The following is an 18062-nucleotide window of genomic DNA, read 5'->3' as shown; positions in this document are numbered from 1 at the left end:
AAGGTCTAAGAAGTGAAGAAAACATAAATGATCATACGAATCAGGTCCAGCATCTTGGGGAAGCTGTCTACCTCTGATGTCATCATCTTCTCATCCTGGTGTAGTGTAGTTTTTCTGATAAAAAAGTCCTTTCATACATGTTGGGGACAGTCCCTTAAATTATGTCTTTTTCCAGTCCTGGTTGCAGGTCATGAGGCATCTGATCTTCATCCAAAGATAGATTACTGAGATAAGCTTCAGACACAAACTTAGGGTGTTCTTCAAGAATTCAATTAAATTTTACATTAATATCACATAACAGCAAAGAACTACCTAAGAGATGAGTCTTACTAGATGCAGACCTCCATTAACAAGCTGGTATTAACATTTTGAAATATCTTTTTCTCCTTAAAGTTACCCTTATTTTTATTAAATATAACCAAATTAAGGCTAGTTTGTTTGCAAAATAGATCTGTTCTCACTAATTTTGGTCTGATGATTTTTATAACCATAATTGATTATAGGCTTTTTATTTTGCTGAAACATTTAGAGGCTCAGACTGAACTTTTAAAATAAAACAGGGCTGGGAAACTCACACCAAAGGCTTATCACAGATTTTGCCTAATAAATCTGGGTGAATTCTTCCCTTTTTAAGGTCTCAAAAATTTCTTGAGATTTTTGTACCCATGAGATAACCTTCTTAACTCATTTGATAAACTTACTGGAAACCTAAGAACTTCCAATTTTTGGAGGAGTCAGATAGAAAATATAATTGTTTTGTTTATAACACTTAATTTTACCAAAGTATTGTCATAATTAGTTTGAGAGGAAGATTTTCCCTACTCCCTGAAAACATAAGATTCAAACCCATAATTTTTCTGATAGAAACCATAAAAGTTAAAAGCATATTTGCTGGTTCATTCAGTCCTTTTGTTAACTTTTGTGAAGTCATCAGGTTTTCCATTAAAATACCAGGACATATCAGAATGTTAAAAACTCCATATAATTTCTAGGATATCTGTATTAGTTATTTTACCATACATTATAACACGAGCGGATTTATTACTCATTTGATAATCTTTTCCATGTAATTTAACCAACCAAATAAACACAGTTTAATATCTCTCTTTGGGATGTTCCAGGGGCCCTCTGAAGCATCCCAAAGTTAGCTAGAGATCAAAAGAACTTCAAAAGAATTCTATTTAGGAAGTTTTATCAAAAAAATCAATTAAAAGGGTTTAGAACATTTGGTCAGATTTTAAGTTACGCCAATCTGGAGAGAACTATTTTAGACGGATATTTCTAAAGAATAATTATTTTTGATAGAGTTTATATAAAAGCTCATATCTCATTTACATTTTTTAGAAGTTTTTTTTTCACTTAAGGTAATTTCCTTGTTAACAAACTTGTAACAGATAAAATATTTAACTTATATTAAACCTAGGTACAATGAAAATATTTTATTTAACGTTAATTACTCTAAGACATGTCTATATTAAATAGGTCAACAAACAAACGTTAATATCAGGTATTTAACATTGAATATTTCCCAGTTCACATGAACCTGGGATTTATTGTTTAATTTAGAATTACTTGATTTGTAAGCGCTTATCTTTTTTAAGCCAAATAAATAGAGCTCATATACAAATTAACCTCAAAAATATTACCCAGAGACAGAGACATACCAAGACACATTTAGACAGACACAGTGCAAATCTAGCTTCAAGTCTTTTTTGGTTTTTTAGTGTCAGGAGTTAGAGATGGTTGAACCCAGGTCTCCCATATTGCAGGCAGACGCTTTAACCTCGGCTCCACCAGGGAAGCCCTTAAACACAAGAATACAGTCCCTTAGAAAACCTCCTATAGAGACACAGAACTTCAGATCTAAGTACTAACATCAAAGATTTCAAGGGAGGAAAGGAAGCTAGGTTGAAAAAGAAAGGGGGAGAAGGCTTATTAGTTCCATATTCCTTATCAGGATCTCCTGTCATAAAACAACTCATGCAAATGGTTACTATGGTGTCTGGCCAGGGTGGGCAGTTTCAATCAGTGTGCTTCCCCTAACAATTCCCCCCTGCAAGATGGGGTATAGCGGCACCATTGGTTCAGTTTTCCTAGGTTTCTTCAGATTCTCTCCCACCCGTGTCACCAACACCCGAGTGGTAGAAAGTTCCTGTTGAGGCAAAAAAGATGTTACCCACGGAGGGGGGTGTACTATGATATTTTCCCACACTGTGATATAGGGGACTTGGTCAGGGTGTCTGGCCTGCGGTCAGAGGATGATATCTCAGACTCGGTGCACAGTTTCCAAGTCAAACGTGCCTTCCGAAGGCCAGCCCACATGGAATGATGGCCATTTGGTGCTGCAAAAAAGTAATTAGTTTATCTTTCTTAATTTTAACACTGAGGTCATGGGCACACTTCTTGACCTCTTTAAAATGCTCAGTCATCAGAGATAGAGGAGTAGGGCTAGATTGACGTTGCCCCATCGTTCCTGAATCAATCAGGCGTTGGTAAATTAACACAAACAACACAGACAGACAGACAGAAAAAACAAACCTTCATGAGTCCAAAGGCAAAACTGAAAGTAGGACCACAGCCTCCGGCCGTTCAGCGGGAGCGACCCGCTATTGTCAACAGAGTACAGGGGCACTCCGTCCCCTTTGTCAACAGAGAACAGGGGCTCTCCATCCCCTTCGGGAGGGTTGGGGACGTCTCCCAACGACCCCCACCGGTGATCCATCAGCGCGACTGCCTGAGTCATATACCGGTCTCAGAAAACAGGCCTTATCAGAGACAGCAGAAAAAACTTACCGGTTACAGATAACTCTCTGGATTGGTCTTCCCGGGGAGCCGATGGGACATCCCGGACGAGCCCCCAAATGTTATACCCAAGTTGCGAAATCTCCCAATGACCACCAGGGAGCCAGTATCCGATGCAAAAGCAAGAGAGTTTTTATTACCAAGCTCGAGCTGGGGCTCCCACCGTTACTGATGCAGCGGCTAAGGAGAGGAGCCCCGAGTTTTGGGTTACACTGCTTATATAGGGAATATTCAGGTGAAAGGGTAACAGAGGGGGTGTTCAGGCTGAAGGACTACTGATTGGTTACCCTCTTCTATAGGTTATGTGTGGATTTCTGATTGGATTTTTTTACTTCCATGGTAAATCATTACTTCCAAGGTAAATCACAAATTCTTGAACTTAAAGTCAGGAGATTTAACCTAAGGGCTGATTGGCTCATGCATAGCGGGGCAGGTTTAGGCAATATCCAAAGTCTAAGTCTGTTTGCCCGGTACCTTTGCAAAATGGAGCTCTTTTACAAGATGGAGTAGCTTAGGCTCTTCACCTGTCCATCACCAACTTCCAGATTTCACTCAGACTCACGTCCATCGAGTTGGTGATGCCATCCAGCCATCTCATCCTCTGTCGTCCCCTTCTCCTCCTTCCCCCAATCCCTCCCAGCATCAGACTCTTTTCCAATGAGTCAGCTCTTCACATGAGGTGGCCAAAGTAATGGAGTTTCAGCTTTAGCATCATTCCTTCCAAAGAAATCCCAGGGCTGATGTCCTTCAGAATGGACTGGCTGGGTCTCCTTGCAGTCCAAGGGACTGTCAAGAGTCTTCTCCAACACCACAGTTGAAAAGCATCAATTCTTCGGCGCTCAGCTTTCTTCACAGTCCAACACATCCATACATGACCACAGGAAAAACAATAGCCTTGACTAGACGGACCTTTCTTGGCAAAGTTAATGTCTCTGCTTTTCAATATGCTATCTAGGTTGGTCATAATTTTCCTTCTAAGGAGTAAGCATCTTTTAATTTCATGACTGCAGTCACCATCTGCAGTGATTTTGGAGCCCAAAAAATAAAATCTGACACCGTTTCCACTGTTTCCCCATCTATTTCCCATGAAGTAATGGGGACCAGATGCCATGATCTTAGTTTTCTGAATGTTGAGCTTTAAGCCAACTTTTTCACTCTCCTCTTTCACCTTCATCAAGAGGCTTTTTAGTTCCTCTTCACTTTCTGCCATAGGGTGGTGTCATCTGCATATCTGAGGTTATTGATATTTCTCTTGGCAATCTTGGTTCCAGCTTGTGCTTCATCCAGCCCAGTGTTTCTCATGATGTACTCTGCATATAAGTTAAATAAGCAGGGTGACAATATACAGCCTTGACGTACTCCTTTTCCTATTTGGAACCAGTCTGTTGTTCCGTGTCCAGTTCTAACTGTTGCTTCCTGACCTGCATTTAGGTTTCTCAAGACCCCTGCTGCCTAAATATTTGTGCAGTTGTTACCAAATGCAAGACTGTGTGCCTAACATACAACGAGGCCAAAACAAACAGAAACATCAGAGTTTGGAGCAGAGAAAGGTTCATTGCAGGGCCAAACAAGGAGAACAGGTGGCTTGTGTCCCCAAACCTCGAACTCAGAGGGTTTCAACAAAGTATTTTTAAAGGCCAGGTGAGGGAGAGGCATTGCAGAGTATATGATCAGCTCATCTGATGGTGAGGTCATGGTAGTGTCACAGAGGTTAACATTATCAATCCTTAGGAGCCAGTAGGTCTGGGGGCTCATGATCATCAGTTAACTTCTTCCATTTGTTGGTGGTTTCAGCATCTGTAAAACAACTCAGAAATGTGCATCAGATACTATTTTCTAGGTGCTCCAAAGAGGAGCTATGTAGGAGGGGTCTGTCCCCAGGAGAAGTCCCCATAGCGTCCTGCTTGATTACACAATTATCAGTAATGGTGGGAACAGACACTGGTGAGGCCACTGCTCATGTTCATGGAATTCCTTGCAAAATGAATGGCTTTTCTGAAGGTGACAGGAGCTCTCTAAAAGGACCATTAGGCTCTGTAAGCATGCTCCTGACCTTGTGGAGTCTGCCTCGTCCAAGATTGAATAGGCCTTGGAGCACTTGGTTCTCAGAACACTGAATTGGAGTCAACACTTACTTCAAATGTAAGTGGGAGCCAAGGCACCCTTTTATATCACCTTCCCTCATTGATGTTCCAGCACCTTAACTTAATGTAACCTGCTGTGTTATGTCAGAGAATAGAATGCTTAATTATACCTAAACATTACACATTGCATGTAGTGTCCCAGCTACTGTTTTAAGCACACTTTTTTGTATTAACTTATGAAACCTCATAACAAACCTATGCGATAAATACTATTATTAATTGTAATTTATGTGTGCAGTAATCAAGGGACTGAGAAATAAAATGAACTTGCCTGAGATCTCATGAGGGGCAGAGATAGCTGGGATTTGGGACCAAGGATGTTCAGCACCAAAGCCCTCAGTCTTAATCACTACACTAGACTGCTTGACACTTCAAGGGGATTTCGGTGGGGCAGGGGGTGGCGGGGGTGGAGAGTTATCACTCTAGTTTCCTTAGAATCATAGGACTGAGGAACAAACACGAATGAATAAAATCTTCGTTGAACCTGTGAAACAGGGAATGTGCTAGAAGGGTAAATAAAAGTGTTCTTACACTTAAAAGATGTCGAATAATTAAGGAGATAAGGCATACATTCAGAAAGCAAATACACAGTACAAGGGTCGACCCCAGTGTTATGGGAGTTCAGAGATGGAGTCAAAGGTGGCCTTTTCAGAGGACCTTGTCACACACTGGGCTTTTAAAGGGTGTGTGAGATTTAGGTGAGTGTGCGTGCTCAGTCGTGTCCGACTCTTTGTGACCCACCAGGCTCCTCTGTCCATACGGTTTTCCAGGCAGGAATACTGGACTGGATTGCCATTTCCTCCTCCAAAGATTTAGGTGTGTGGGTAGAAAATGCTGCTCTAGATAGCTGGAGGGAGCAAGCTCTCAGAGCTGGGAGAGTCTGAGAAATATTTGGATGATTGTGCAGCTACCGATTTAGCTTATACAAAAAATAAATAAAATGGAGCCTTGAGAACAAATTGAGGTGGAGTAGTTCCAAGTGAAAGACTGTGAACTTCAATGTTTTAAATACTTGGGGAGACAGAGGGCATATGATGAATTTGAAGCCTAGAAATCTAAATGTTAGATCTTTATATGTTTTCTTAGTAACAGTCCTGCACACTCATTATGTCGCTGTCAGAGACCTATTAGGACGTGTATTTGTCAAATAGGACAAATTGGAACAAGTAATAGGACAGACATTTCAAGAGAAGATTCACCTGTCCTAAGGACCATAGATGGAAAGAAAGGAGGGGAAGTTGGTGATGTAGCTCCTGGATGACCAGGAGGATTGTGAATATCTCCCTTCTCCTTGACCAGTGACTTTTGTTTTTATTGAAAAGTGTAGTGATTTACAATGTTATGTTAGTTTCAGGTATATAGTGCAGTGATTCAGTTTTATGTGTGTGTAACGCACTCACACACACACACACACACACACATGTATATTGAAAAGAAAATTTATCCTTATGTTATTTTTCAGTACTATGAAATGGTGAGTAAACTTCCTTGTGCTATACAGTAGGTCCTTGTTTATTGATTTTATATACAGCAGTGTGTTTAGGTTACTCCCAAATACCTGATTTATCCTGCCCACCTCCTTTCCCCTTTGGTAACCATAAGTTTGTTTTCTATGTCTGAGAGTCTGTTTCTGTTTTATAAATAAGTTTATTTGTATCATTTTTTTTTTAGATTCCACATATAAGCAATATCATGTGTTTGTTTTTCTCTTCTGGCTTAGTTCTTATACTCTCTAGGTCCATCCATGTTGCTGCATATAGCATTATTTCATTCCTTCTTATGACTGAGTAGTGTCCCACTGTGTGTGTGTATATATATATATAAATAAGTGAAATGAAGTCGCTCAGTCATGTCTGACTCTTTGTGACCCCCATGGACTGTAGCCTACCAGGCTTCTCCATCCATGGGATTTTCCAGGCAAGAATACTGGAGTGGGTTGCCATTTCATTCTCCAGGGGATCTTCCTGACCCAGGGATCAAACCCAGGCCTCCCGCATTGCAGGCAAACGCTTTACAATCTGAGCCACCAGGGAAGCCCAGCATATATATATATGCACCATATCGTCTTTATCCATTCATCTGCTGATGACATTCAGGTTGTTCCCATGTCCTGGCTATTGTAAATGTGCCACAGTGAATATGGAGGTGCATGTATCTTTTCGATTTACGCCCCGGAATGAGATTGCAGGATCATATGGTAGTTCTATTTTGAGTATTTAAAGAACCTCTATACTGTTCTCCATAGTGACTGTACCAATTTCCGTCACCACCAACAGTGTAGGAAGATTTCCTTTTCTCCACACCCTCTCTAGCATTTATTGTTTGTGGATATTTTTGATGGTGGCTATTCTGACTGGTGTGAGGTGATACCTCATTGTAGTTTTTATTTGCACTTCTCTAATAATTAGTGATGTTGAGCATTTTTTCATGTGTCTGTTGGCTATTTGCATGTCATCTTTGGAGAAATATTTATATCTTCTGCCCATTTTTTTTTTATGGGTTTTTTGTTTTGTTTTGATACTGAGCTCTATGAGCTATTTGCATGTTTTGGTTGCATTGTTGCAGATATTTCCCCTCATTCTGGAAGTTGTCTTTTCATTTTGTTTATGCTCTCCTTTGCTATGCAAAAGCTTTTAAGTTTACTTGGGTCTCATTTATTTTTGTTTTTATTTCTATTAGCCTAGGAGACAGATCCAAAAAGATATTGCTGCGATTTATGTCAGAGTGTTCTGCCTGTGTTTTCCTCTAGGAGTTTTATGGTTTCTGTTCTTGTATTTAGGTCTTTGATCCATTTTGAGTTTATTTTTGTGTATGGTGTTAGAGAATGTTCTAATTTCAAGTTCCTACATGTAACTGTCGAGTGTTCCCAGCACCACTTATTGAAGAGACTCTCTTTTCTCCATTGTATATTCTTGCCTCCCTTGTCGTAGATTAATTGACTATAGGTGCCTGAGTTTATTTCAGGGCTTTCTATCCTGTGCCATTAATCTATATGCTTTTGGGCGAGTACCAAACAACTTTGATTACTGTAGCTTTGTATAGTCTGAAGTCAGTGAGCCTGACTCCTCAGCTCCATCCTTCGTCAAGATTGCTTTGGCTACCTGGGGTCTTTTGTGTTTCCATAAAATTTTTAAACTTTATTGTTCTAGTTCTGTGAAAAATGCCACTGGTAATTTGATAGAGATTGCATTTGTTGGTTGCTTTGGGTAGCATAGTCATTTTGACGTCAAATCTTCCAGTCCAAGAACACTGTATATCTTTCCATCTGTTTGTGTGTCATTTGCTCAGTTGTGTCCAACTCTTCACAACCCCATGGACTGTAGCTTGCCAGGCTCCTTATTCATTAATTCAGACAAACATTTAAGCCTCTGCTTGGCACTGTGCTCTATGCCAGTAACCAACGAAGGACACAGAATTGGACAGGCATCTGCCACAACTTCAAGGGGTTTTCCAGCATCTAGTTGTGGAGAGAGACAAGACAGCAGGTGATTTTAATATGGCTTGACAAGTGTCATGATCAGTAAGGTGATTGTATATCCCTACTTGTTAGGGATACTCTGAGTTTTGATGGTTACTTATATTACCCTCCTAACTGTAGGAAATAGGGTTAACATACAAAATGAGGAAACACATGGGCAGGGCATCTGATGCAATATGAAGAATGCGGTAACAGAGTGCTTTCTGGAGAAAATGTGTATCAGCTGATACCTGCAGGTAAGAAGTTGCAGGAAGGGTTTGGAGGAAAGCAGTAGTGCAGCGGGGGGGGGGGGGGGGGGGGGGCGGGGGAAGGTGGACATTCCAAGCAGTGTTTACAGGTTGAATTGAGTAAATTAGTGAACAAATAAGAAGTTGTGAATGTGAAAGCTCAGAATGTTTCAATTCCTGATGAAGCATCTAGAAACAATTGATGTTTATATATAACATTTCTTCCAGGTTTGAGGAGGGAAATTTTATGAAAAATAGAATTTTACTCTATTTCTAAAATAAAGAAATTGGGGTAGATAATGTCTTGACTTAGTGTAAGCTGCTAAGTGTTATATCAGATAAGGAACACTTAATAAAACAGTCTCTCATAGTTTTAATGGTATGCTGTATTAGACCTTCCCAAACAACCTGTGCTAAAAGTAGTCTTTAAAGCCCACCCAATTCTCCTTTTCCTCCTTAGGTAGCCACTTAATTATTCTTAATTTATTCTATCCCTATTAATTTTATTTCTTCAGCTTGTTTCTTGAAGGCAGAGGCCATATTCTTTTTTATCTCCCATTCTCTACATATTGCCTGGTGATGATTGAGAGACTGATGAGGGGGAGGTGGAGGGAGCATTTCTCTTTTGGAGGGGGAGGTGGTCTTATTATCCCTGAAACTAAATACTCTGCTCTTATTCAGCCTCCCAAAGTATTTTAATTCTGTGACTACAATTTTGTTTTTTTTTTAATGGTAATTTTTTGAACTTTTTTTTTGATGGGCATCTTGCTTTTCCTCTTCTTTAGGACCATCCGAGTTATTGGATATGGCAGACAGTGAAACGTGAGTGTTGCCTTATATTATATAGTCCAGACTGTCTTCTTGAGATCATATAAAGACGTCCTACTTTCATTTGCCTTTATAACTGCAGAGCTAATCTTCTAAATCAAAGATTACACAGTAAAAATCGATGGTACCTGTCATGATGATTGCATACATAACCATTGCTGGTCTTCATTCAGGACTTCCTTCAAGGGAGGTACTTCTGCACTGGTGCACCTTGAATGCCAGAGAAGTCTAATGTACTTAGCTCTTAATTACCCATCCATTTACTCTTTCTCAACTGAGGTTTATAAGCCAATTAAGCCCTAATGCCCTAAGGCATCCTTTTCGTGCAGTGAGACAATTTCTCTATGCTAAATCTAGAATGGGACAAGTTATATGCAACCACTGGAGAACCAGGAACATAGTGGCTCCAACCATTTCCATGTTTTGTGCCTCAGAAGAGGAACCCTGGTTCAAAAACTCACCAGCTCTGCAGTTAGCCCCCAAACTGATAACATTTGTTGTCAACGTTTTTATTCCCAGAGTAGCACAACAGTTACAATTCCCCACGCAGGGACAAAGAAAGGCTGAAAACATCTAACCCTGGAAGCCAGGAGGAGCCTCTAGAGAACTGCAGTGAAATATAACAAGGATAAAGAATGGGTGGGGTGGAGTTGTGGTTGTTCAGTCTCTAAGTTGTGTCCGTCTCTTTGTGACCCCATGGACTGTAGCACACCAGGCTTCCCTGTCCTTCACTATCTCCCCGAGTTTGCTCAAACTCATGTCCATTGAGTCAGTGGAGTGGAGAAGGGCTAAGGAGACCGGAAGGAGGAAAAGTAGGAGGGGTTTAGCCATGAGTCGCAAGGAAGAAACCATCCGTTGCTATGGGAGCTTTGTTCACATACCACACATCTCGTTGGCAAGGTCGTCATTCACCCTAGCTTGGCATTAAGTGTCTTTCCAATTTCAGACTCAGGATGGGAATATCCTCCTCCCTCTGCTGTCCGTGGGGGTTGGAGAAATAGTCACTTTGCCGTGGCTATTCCCCATCCTGAGTGGGCTGACCTCAGGCCTGCCGCTACCCGGAGGTGACATGGGCTGCTGAACTCTCCCAGAGTTCTTACTGTCCCTCCCAGATATCCTCTGGGGCTGCCCCTCCCCTTCCACTCACAAGGAATCAGCAGGTCGGGCAGAGTGGGTGCCTCCTGGGTCTTTGAAGTCAAGGCCCAGGAGATGGTCTTCCCGGGGCCAGGTGGTCTACCGAGCCCTGCGATGTGGTGCTTTGTGCTGCTCCTGTGTGTACTTCATCTCATGTCATTCGGGCTATGTCCTGATGTCTGCGGGACATAGCTGGAATGTCTACGCAGAGTGGCTGCACACTGTCCAGACATGTCTACGCACATCAGTCTATTTCAGAGTGCCACTGAAGATTACTTACATCAGACTGTAGTCATTTAAAACAAAATCACTCAACCTACCTAACCAGCCAACACTGTTTGAAAAAGAGGCTGGAGTCAGATGTTATGGTGAGGTGATGACCAACTCAAGGTACTTTTAGGACCCCCGTCAGCCACCTCCCCTGTCCGTGCCCTGCAACTGTGGTCTCAACCATAGGTGGGAAAGTGGCCAGGGGGGCACAGAAGGTCAGCAGCAGGGGTAAGAGGCGACCCTCACTTCCCTCCCTGCTCCCTTTCCCCACCCCCACTCCCGCCTCCAGCCCTTTACCCATTTCATCTCTGATTTAGGGGTGAGACTGCACTGCACAAGGCAGCCTGCCAGCGGAACCGGGCCGTGTGCCAGCTTCTGGTGGACGCAGGAGCATCTCTGAGAAAGACGGACTCCAAGGTAACTTGATGAGTGAGTGCAGGCATCCTCCCCCAGGGCAGGATCTCTGGCTCCATTGCCTTGGAGCAAAGGCATCCTTTCTGTACTTATGGAAGTGCCTGGGGCTTTGGAAAAAGGAGGACAAAATAAAGTGTTTCATTTAGAGAAACTGCAGTTTAAATGTATAAGCACAAAGGGAGGGTGTGTGCTTGTCCAAGGGGCTTCATAGACCTCTGAACACTCTGACCTCAGGACTCAAGGGGAGAGAGAGGCAGAAAGAAGAGTTAATAGAGATCAACCCCATAGAGTAATTTGCTATGGTGATCTGAGGTCATGGTCATGGTTGGCTCTGAGTTTTAAAGCACCATCTAAGAAAGGACAAGCCACTTAACTGTAGCAGGTTACAGAGAAGAATTTTAATATATAAGTGAGGACTTTATTAAGTATGTGCTAAGTAACCTAAGTTTGGTGTCAATGAATGTAGACAAGAAAAAGGTAACTTAGAAGCCTACTGATGACTTCAGAATTGTTCATCACTTAAATAAATCTAATGGGAGCTGTGTGTGGTTTTCACTCTGGAGTTTCCTCCAACTGCAGTACATTGTGACATAGCTTTCTCTCTGATATGGACCTTTCTGTCCTTTCTGAACCAGTTGCAGTGCTTGATTCTTCATTTCCCTTGTGACCCACCAGATCCTTGCTCTCTGAGGTCCCTGGCTGTCTTAATTTTGACAAATCTAGACTATTGAATTCATTAAGCCGGTCTTCATTTCTAGTGGATCTATTACCTGTCTGGTTAGCTAACTGGGTGTAAGATTCCAAATGGCAGATAATTACTCACTGTGATATACTTCCCAGATGATATTTGCATTCAAGTGCTTTGATGTATAACCTTAGTGAGAGGCACAACCCAGGGAAGCAAGATCAGCAGAGGCCAAGATTTGAGGTGGGCTTGGCCTTCCTTGCTAAGGCCACTCAAACACTGCAGGGCCCTTGCCTGTGCACCAGAGACTGGTCTCAACTCAGGTGGTAGAAGGGAGGAGCAAGATGAAATAGAGGGACCAGGAAGAGACTGGGCAAGAGACTTGGCCCCAGAGCAGATGGTTCTTTTTTAATCTAAGTTTCTGAATCAAATAAAGGGACTCAATGTTCCTTGATATTTCTATATTGTATTATGTATGTATGTCCTCTTTTCAAAATGCAAAGTTTTATTATTTTTATTATAAATATAGTACAGCCTAACAGAAAACTCTAGCAATGCAAAAATTTTTTAAAAAGTAAAAATTCCTAGAAATCCCACAATCTAGACCTATATACCATTAAAATGTTAATGGTTTCTCCTCACATGTGGGCATGTCCATTTTTCTCTCTCATTTCCTACAAGTAGGTAAAGTCAAGCTATACTATATGCTATTGTATAACCAACATTTGCACCCAACATTTTGTTTTAGAGAGCTTAGCGTTTGGAATAGTAGAGCTATGCTTCATCCTTCTCAGGGATCCTCTAATTTTTTCCATTCCCTAATTTTATGCTTGGTGAAAGCTGAATATCATAATTATGACTGGATCTTCTCCTGGAAATTTTTGGAGAGAAGCAATATTTTGAGAGAATTTCTCTCGATAGAGAATGGCTCCTTAAAAATCAACTCAAAGGCCCACTCACTCCACCTCTATTTAGAAACTGGGAATCTCAACCTCATTAATGTTGATGACAAGATAATCTCTTTAAAAAATGATACAAAGAAACTTATTTACAAAATAGAAACAGACTCACAAATCTTGAAAACAAATCTATGGTTACTAAAGGGAAAAGGAGGAGTAGGGAGGAATTAGGAGTTTTGGTGAAAGTTTTGGAAAAATTGGGAGATTATCTATTTTATGTACATACTACTACATATAAATAAAATAGATAATCAACAAGGACCTACTGTATAGCACAGGGAACTCTACTCAATATTCTGTAATAACCTATATGCAAAAAGAATCTGAAAAAGAATTGGGATATGTGTGTGTGTGTGTGTATAAACTGAATCACTTTGCTGTATACCTGAAACTGACAAAGTATTGTAAATCATCTATATTCCGGAAGAAAAAAGATACGCTACAAGTAGTGTCACCAAATTGAATAAAATTATAGGAACTTGAAGCTATGGCTAAATATTAAATCCCAACTAAATAGATAAAAAGTTTAGAGCGTTTAGAGCCATTGTTACATCCCTTTTTTCTTCTATTCCACATGCCCTTGTAGGCTACTAGGATCAGACTTAATTGAAGTTGATACCGTCCATTGCAAAAGATAAGGCTGAGAAGTGTTTGATCGTTTCTGTAATACTTGTGTGCATTTTTATACTATTAATCTGGTACAGTGATCATGCCTCTATCCTTTCCTTAGAACTTAATATCATTTTGTACATATACACAATGGAATATTACTCAGCTATATAAAAGAACAAAGTAATACCATTTGCAGTGACATGATGAACCTAGAGATTGTCATACTGAGTGAAGTCAGTCACACACAGAAAGACAAATATCACTTATGTGGAATCTAAAAAGATGATACAAATAAATCTATTTATAAAACAGAAATAGAGTTACTAATGTAGAAAACAAACTTATGGCTACCAAGGGGGAAAGGGAGGAGGAAAAGGGTAAACTGGAAGATTGGGGAATAACATATACACACTATAATATATAGATAACTATAACTAATAAGGACCTACTATATAGCACAAGAACTCTGCTCAGTACTCTGTGATGACCTATATGGGAACAGAATCTAAAGAGTATATAACTGATTCACTTTGCTATACAGCAGAAACTTACACAACACTGTAAATCAACTATACTCCAACAAATTTTTTTTTTTAAATACCATTTTTAAGTAGATACCATTGAAAAAAAATTAGAAGTGTCAAAGACGGTCAAGTATGTCTATAAACATTCAAAATAATGGAGACCATTCCTCCTTTAACGGTTGACTTATGTTTATTGGCCTCATTTCAGAAATATTACATGTATAAATATACATCAGTTCAGTTCAATTCAGTAACTCAGTCATGTCTGACTCTTTGTGACCCCATAGACTGCAGCACACCAGGCCTCCCTGTCCATCACCAACTCCTAGAGTTTACTCAGACTCATGTCCATTGAGTTAGTGATGCCATCCAACCATCTCATCCTCTGTTGTCCCCTTCTCTGCCCACCTTCAGTCTTTCCCAGCATCAGGGTCTTTTCAAATGAATCAGTTCTTCACATTAGGTGGCCAAAATATTGGAGTTTCAGCCTCAGCATCAGTCCTTTCCAATGAATGTTCAGGACTGATCTTCTTTAGGATGGACTGGTTGGATCTCCTTGCAGTCCCAGGGACTCTCAAGAGTCTTCTCCAACACCACAGTTCAAAAGCATCAATTCTTCAGCACTCAGCTTTCTTTATGGCCCAACTCTCACAGCCACACATGACTACTGGAAGAACTATAGCTTTGACTAGATGGACCTTTGTTGACAAAGTAATGTCTTTGCCATAACTTTGGTCATAACTTTCCTTCCAAGGAGCAAGCGTCTTTTAATTTCATGGCTGCAGTCACCATCTGCAGTGATTTTGGAGCCCAAGCTCTATACAGTCAGCAAAAACAAGACCAGGAGCTGACTGTGGCTCAGATCCTGAACTCCTTATTGCCAAATTCAGACTTAAATTGAAGAAAGGGAAAATCACTAGACCATTCAGGTATGACCTAAATCAACAAAATACATATAGCATTATGATTTTTTGTTGTTCAGTCACTGAGTTGTATCTGACTCTTTTGTAACTCCATGGACTGTGGCCCATCAGACTCCTCTGACCATGGGATTTCCCACGCAAGAATACTGGAGTGGGTTGCCATTTCCTTCTCCAGGGGATCCTCCCAACCCAGGGATCAAACCCGTACCTCCTGCATTGGCAGCCAGCTTCTTTACTGCTGAGCCACCAGGGAAACCCAACATTATAATAGACTGCAAAAAGTTACAGTCATTTACAATGATGTAGAAGAACATTTCATGACATAGAACATTTCCTAACATTTCATCACTTGTATGTTATTAAGTGAAAAAGCACATTACCTAAGTATATAAACAAAGTATGGTTTAGTTTTCATAAAACTAATTACGTGTCGAGCTACAGAAATAAGAAAATAGCTACTTTATGGGAAGGTTAACAGCAGTTATCTTAATATAGTGGAATTACTGGTGATTTTTGCTTACTTATGCTTTTCTACTTTCCCAAGATTTCTTTACTCAACACCCATCACTTTTATTTTCAGAAATTAACTTACTTTTTAGGGAGATAAAATAGTTCTAAATTAGGGACAACCAAACTGAAGACTTTGAAACCAGCGAAGAAACCCCTTTAAATTGTTTCTGATCATCCCTCCTTTGTTTCTGCTTATTATTTCCCAGGATTTAGTATCACAGAAAGACTTCCAAACTAGAAATCAGAATGCCTGTTTCCCTATTTTCTGTTCAGTGATTTCTATCCCCCTCTGAAGAGAATCTGGGTTCTCATACTTCCTGTGCTACATAATTGGCTGCTGTGTGCCTAGTTACTCTATGAACCTCCCTTTCCTTTGATTGAAGCCCCACCTCTGAAAAGTGATCGTCTCTCTTGAACTTGCATATCTCACGCGTTTGATGCAATAATAGATTTAGAAAGTATCTCATCAACTCAAACAGAAAACATGGAAAGATCAGTTTTAGTGAGGTATCTTTGAGCAGCTCTGTTTCTATGATTTTTTAAAAAATGTTTCCCAAGTGTTCGTGTCTCTTTCCTCTTCTCTGTTACCTACAGGGAAAGACACCTCAAGACAGAGCCCAACAGGCCGGGGACCCAGACTTGGCTGCCTACCTGGAAAGCCGCCAGAATTATAAGCTCATTGGCCATGAGGACCTGGAAACTGCTGTTTGACCCTGGTAGACAGGCTGAGAGAACCTCAACAAGCATCTCACCTGTGCCCTCCTGGCGATCGGGCGGCTCCCCTGGAAGAAGCTGATGGAATCCATAACTCTGTCTCTCCTGCAAGAATCTATCTGAGACCATGCCACCAGTTTTAAGGGCTACCAAGATGTACTACAGAACATGATGGCCCACTGAGGACGAGGCAGGATACCTGGAGATTTGTGGACTGCGAGTTCCACAAAATTCGATCCTTATTGCTTCCAGCAAGTAGCATGAACTTCTGTGTTCACCTGTATAATTTATTTTAAAGATCCAAGGATGTTCATATAAATGGCACTGCTCCCTCGCCCCCCTATGCATTCACTTTTCCCCTGTACCGCACAATTCTACTGTAACGACCCATCGATTTAAAAAAATATATATGATCTGTTCTCTTTACATTCAGTCTTTGAAGACCACGAGACTCTGAAAGTCTTTTCAAACCCTCTGGATGTCCTGCAGAAATATAACTGTAAAACCGCTTCCACTTCCAAGACTAAATACACCGAGACTACTTAGTGACCTTTCTGCATGTCTCCTCTCCCTCCCTAACCCTTTTTCATTATATAGGAGCTGGGAGTGCCACGTAGATAGCGTCCGCTTGTGTGCAGTATCTCTGAGGTGCGGCAAGGTGGCATGGGAGTTGCCTGGGTTGAGTGGTACCTTGGAGGGGGGACCCAGGGGTCAGCCCAGGTGGCGGCACTGTTGCCAAGAGCCATGGAGGACTGGTTCAGCTTGGGCTGTTGGCCCAGCTCCGTACTGCCTACGTGTAGCCATCTTTGCCTTTTGCTGCAGCAGAGATGGGCAGTGGATTCTCACCAAGGCCCGTAGCGGGTTTGCAGAACCACCCCATTTTAAGTGCTGTTGAAACTGCAGAGCAGAGAACCATGAGTGGGAACTCTGGTGACAGGACATGGAGCACTCCAACAGCGTTTACTTTTAGATGTTTTGACTGATAGTAGAAAGCAGGCTAATCGACTTGAAATAAAGCAAAAGTAGCAACATATGTCAAAATAACTCACTTAAGAAGAAAACAGTCACCAGAGCTGCACAGAGGCTAATAGGTTCGGGTACAGTGCTGAGAGGGGGCCCGCTTTAGGTTTTCCTTCTAAGGTCTTGGTTTTCATTACCCTGAGGGAGCCTTGTCCCGAGGACAAAGCCTTGTTTCACGAGCTCCACTGCCAGACTTTCAAGATGCGTGGATCATTCGGCTGGATGCCTCACCTACTGTTATCAGATTCCAAGGTCATGCCTGATAGCACTGAAGCCCCACTGTTCATGTACAGGGTGGTTGAATATATCCTTTTCTCTATTTCCCCTGCCAGAATGTTCTTAGTGCCGACTACTGTTGGGAGTCTAACTGGAAGCATCATGCTGGCAGTAGAATTACAGCTTTTCATCCTGCCGCAGACCAATTGGTACTTACAGGTACCTCTGTTAGGGACTCTAAGATAACTAAAGAATCAGGAGAAAAAGTCTCCTCACTTTCAGAGAAAATATCTGCTTGACTTGGGCATAAGGCAGAAGTGAAAGTGGGTGGCCCTTTTTGCTTTAAACCAATGTCTTCTGAGCTTTCTTTCCATTTTGCTCTGAGACATAAGCCAAGTGTTTCCCTTGTGTTTCTGCATGTGAGCATAAATGATTGTCTCTCTGCATTTAAGTTAAAGTCCAGTGGTGCCACCTCACTTATCTGAACCACTTTGGTCACGTGTCATTTTGAAAGTACAGAGATGATACACTGTATTAGGTGGGAATAGCCTCTCAGTGGATGGGGACCACATCTGCCCTTAGTTGTTTCCAAATCAAACTGT

The 18062-nt window shown here is 41.3% G+C and overlaps 1 protein-coding gene across 1 annotated transcript in view; it reads left to right on the top strand.

Annotated features, from left to right (window-relative positions):
* Positions 1-16277, top strand: part of DGKI (diacylglycerol kinase iota) — a 504567-nt gene extending 488290 nt beyond the window's left edge. The window contains exons 32-34 of the mRNA XM_052638497.1: positions 9437-9473; positions 11201-11300; positions 16105-16277. Coding sequence (XP_052494457.1) covers positions 9437-9473; positions 11201-11300; positions 16105-16221 — 254 coding nt within the window. The 3' untranslated portion in view covers positions 16222-16277. The remainder of the gene's footprint in view (positions 1-9436; positions 9474-11200; positions 11301-16104) is intronic.
* Positions 16278-18062: the final 1785 nt, after the last annotated feature.

The sequence above is a fragment of the Budorcas taxicolor genome, chromosome 4, assembly GCF_023091745.1.
Source record: "Budorcas taxicolor isolate Tak-1 chromosome 4, Takin1.1, whole genome shotgun sequence".
NCBI lineage: Eukaryota > Metazoa > Chordata > Mammalia > Artiodactyla > Bovidae > Budorcas > Budorcas taxicolor.
Note: the sequence above shows the minus strand (reverse complement) of the source record. Positions and strands in the feature narration are given on the sequence as shown.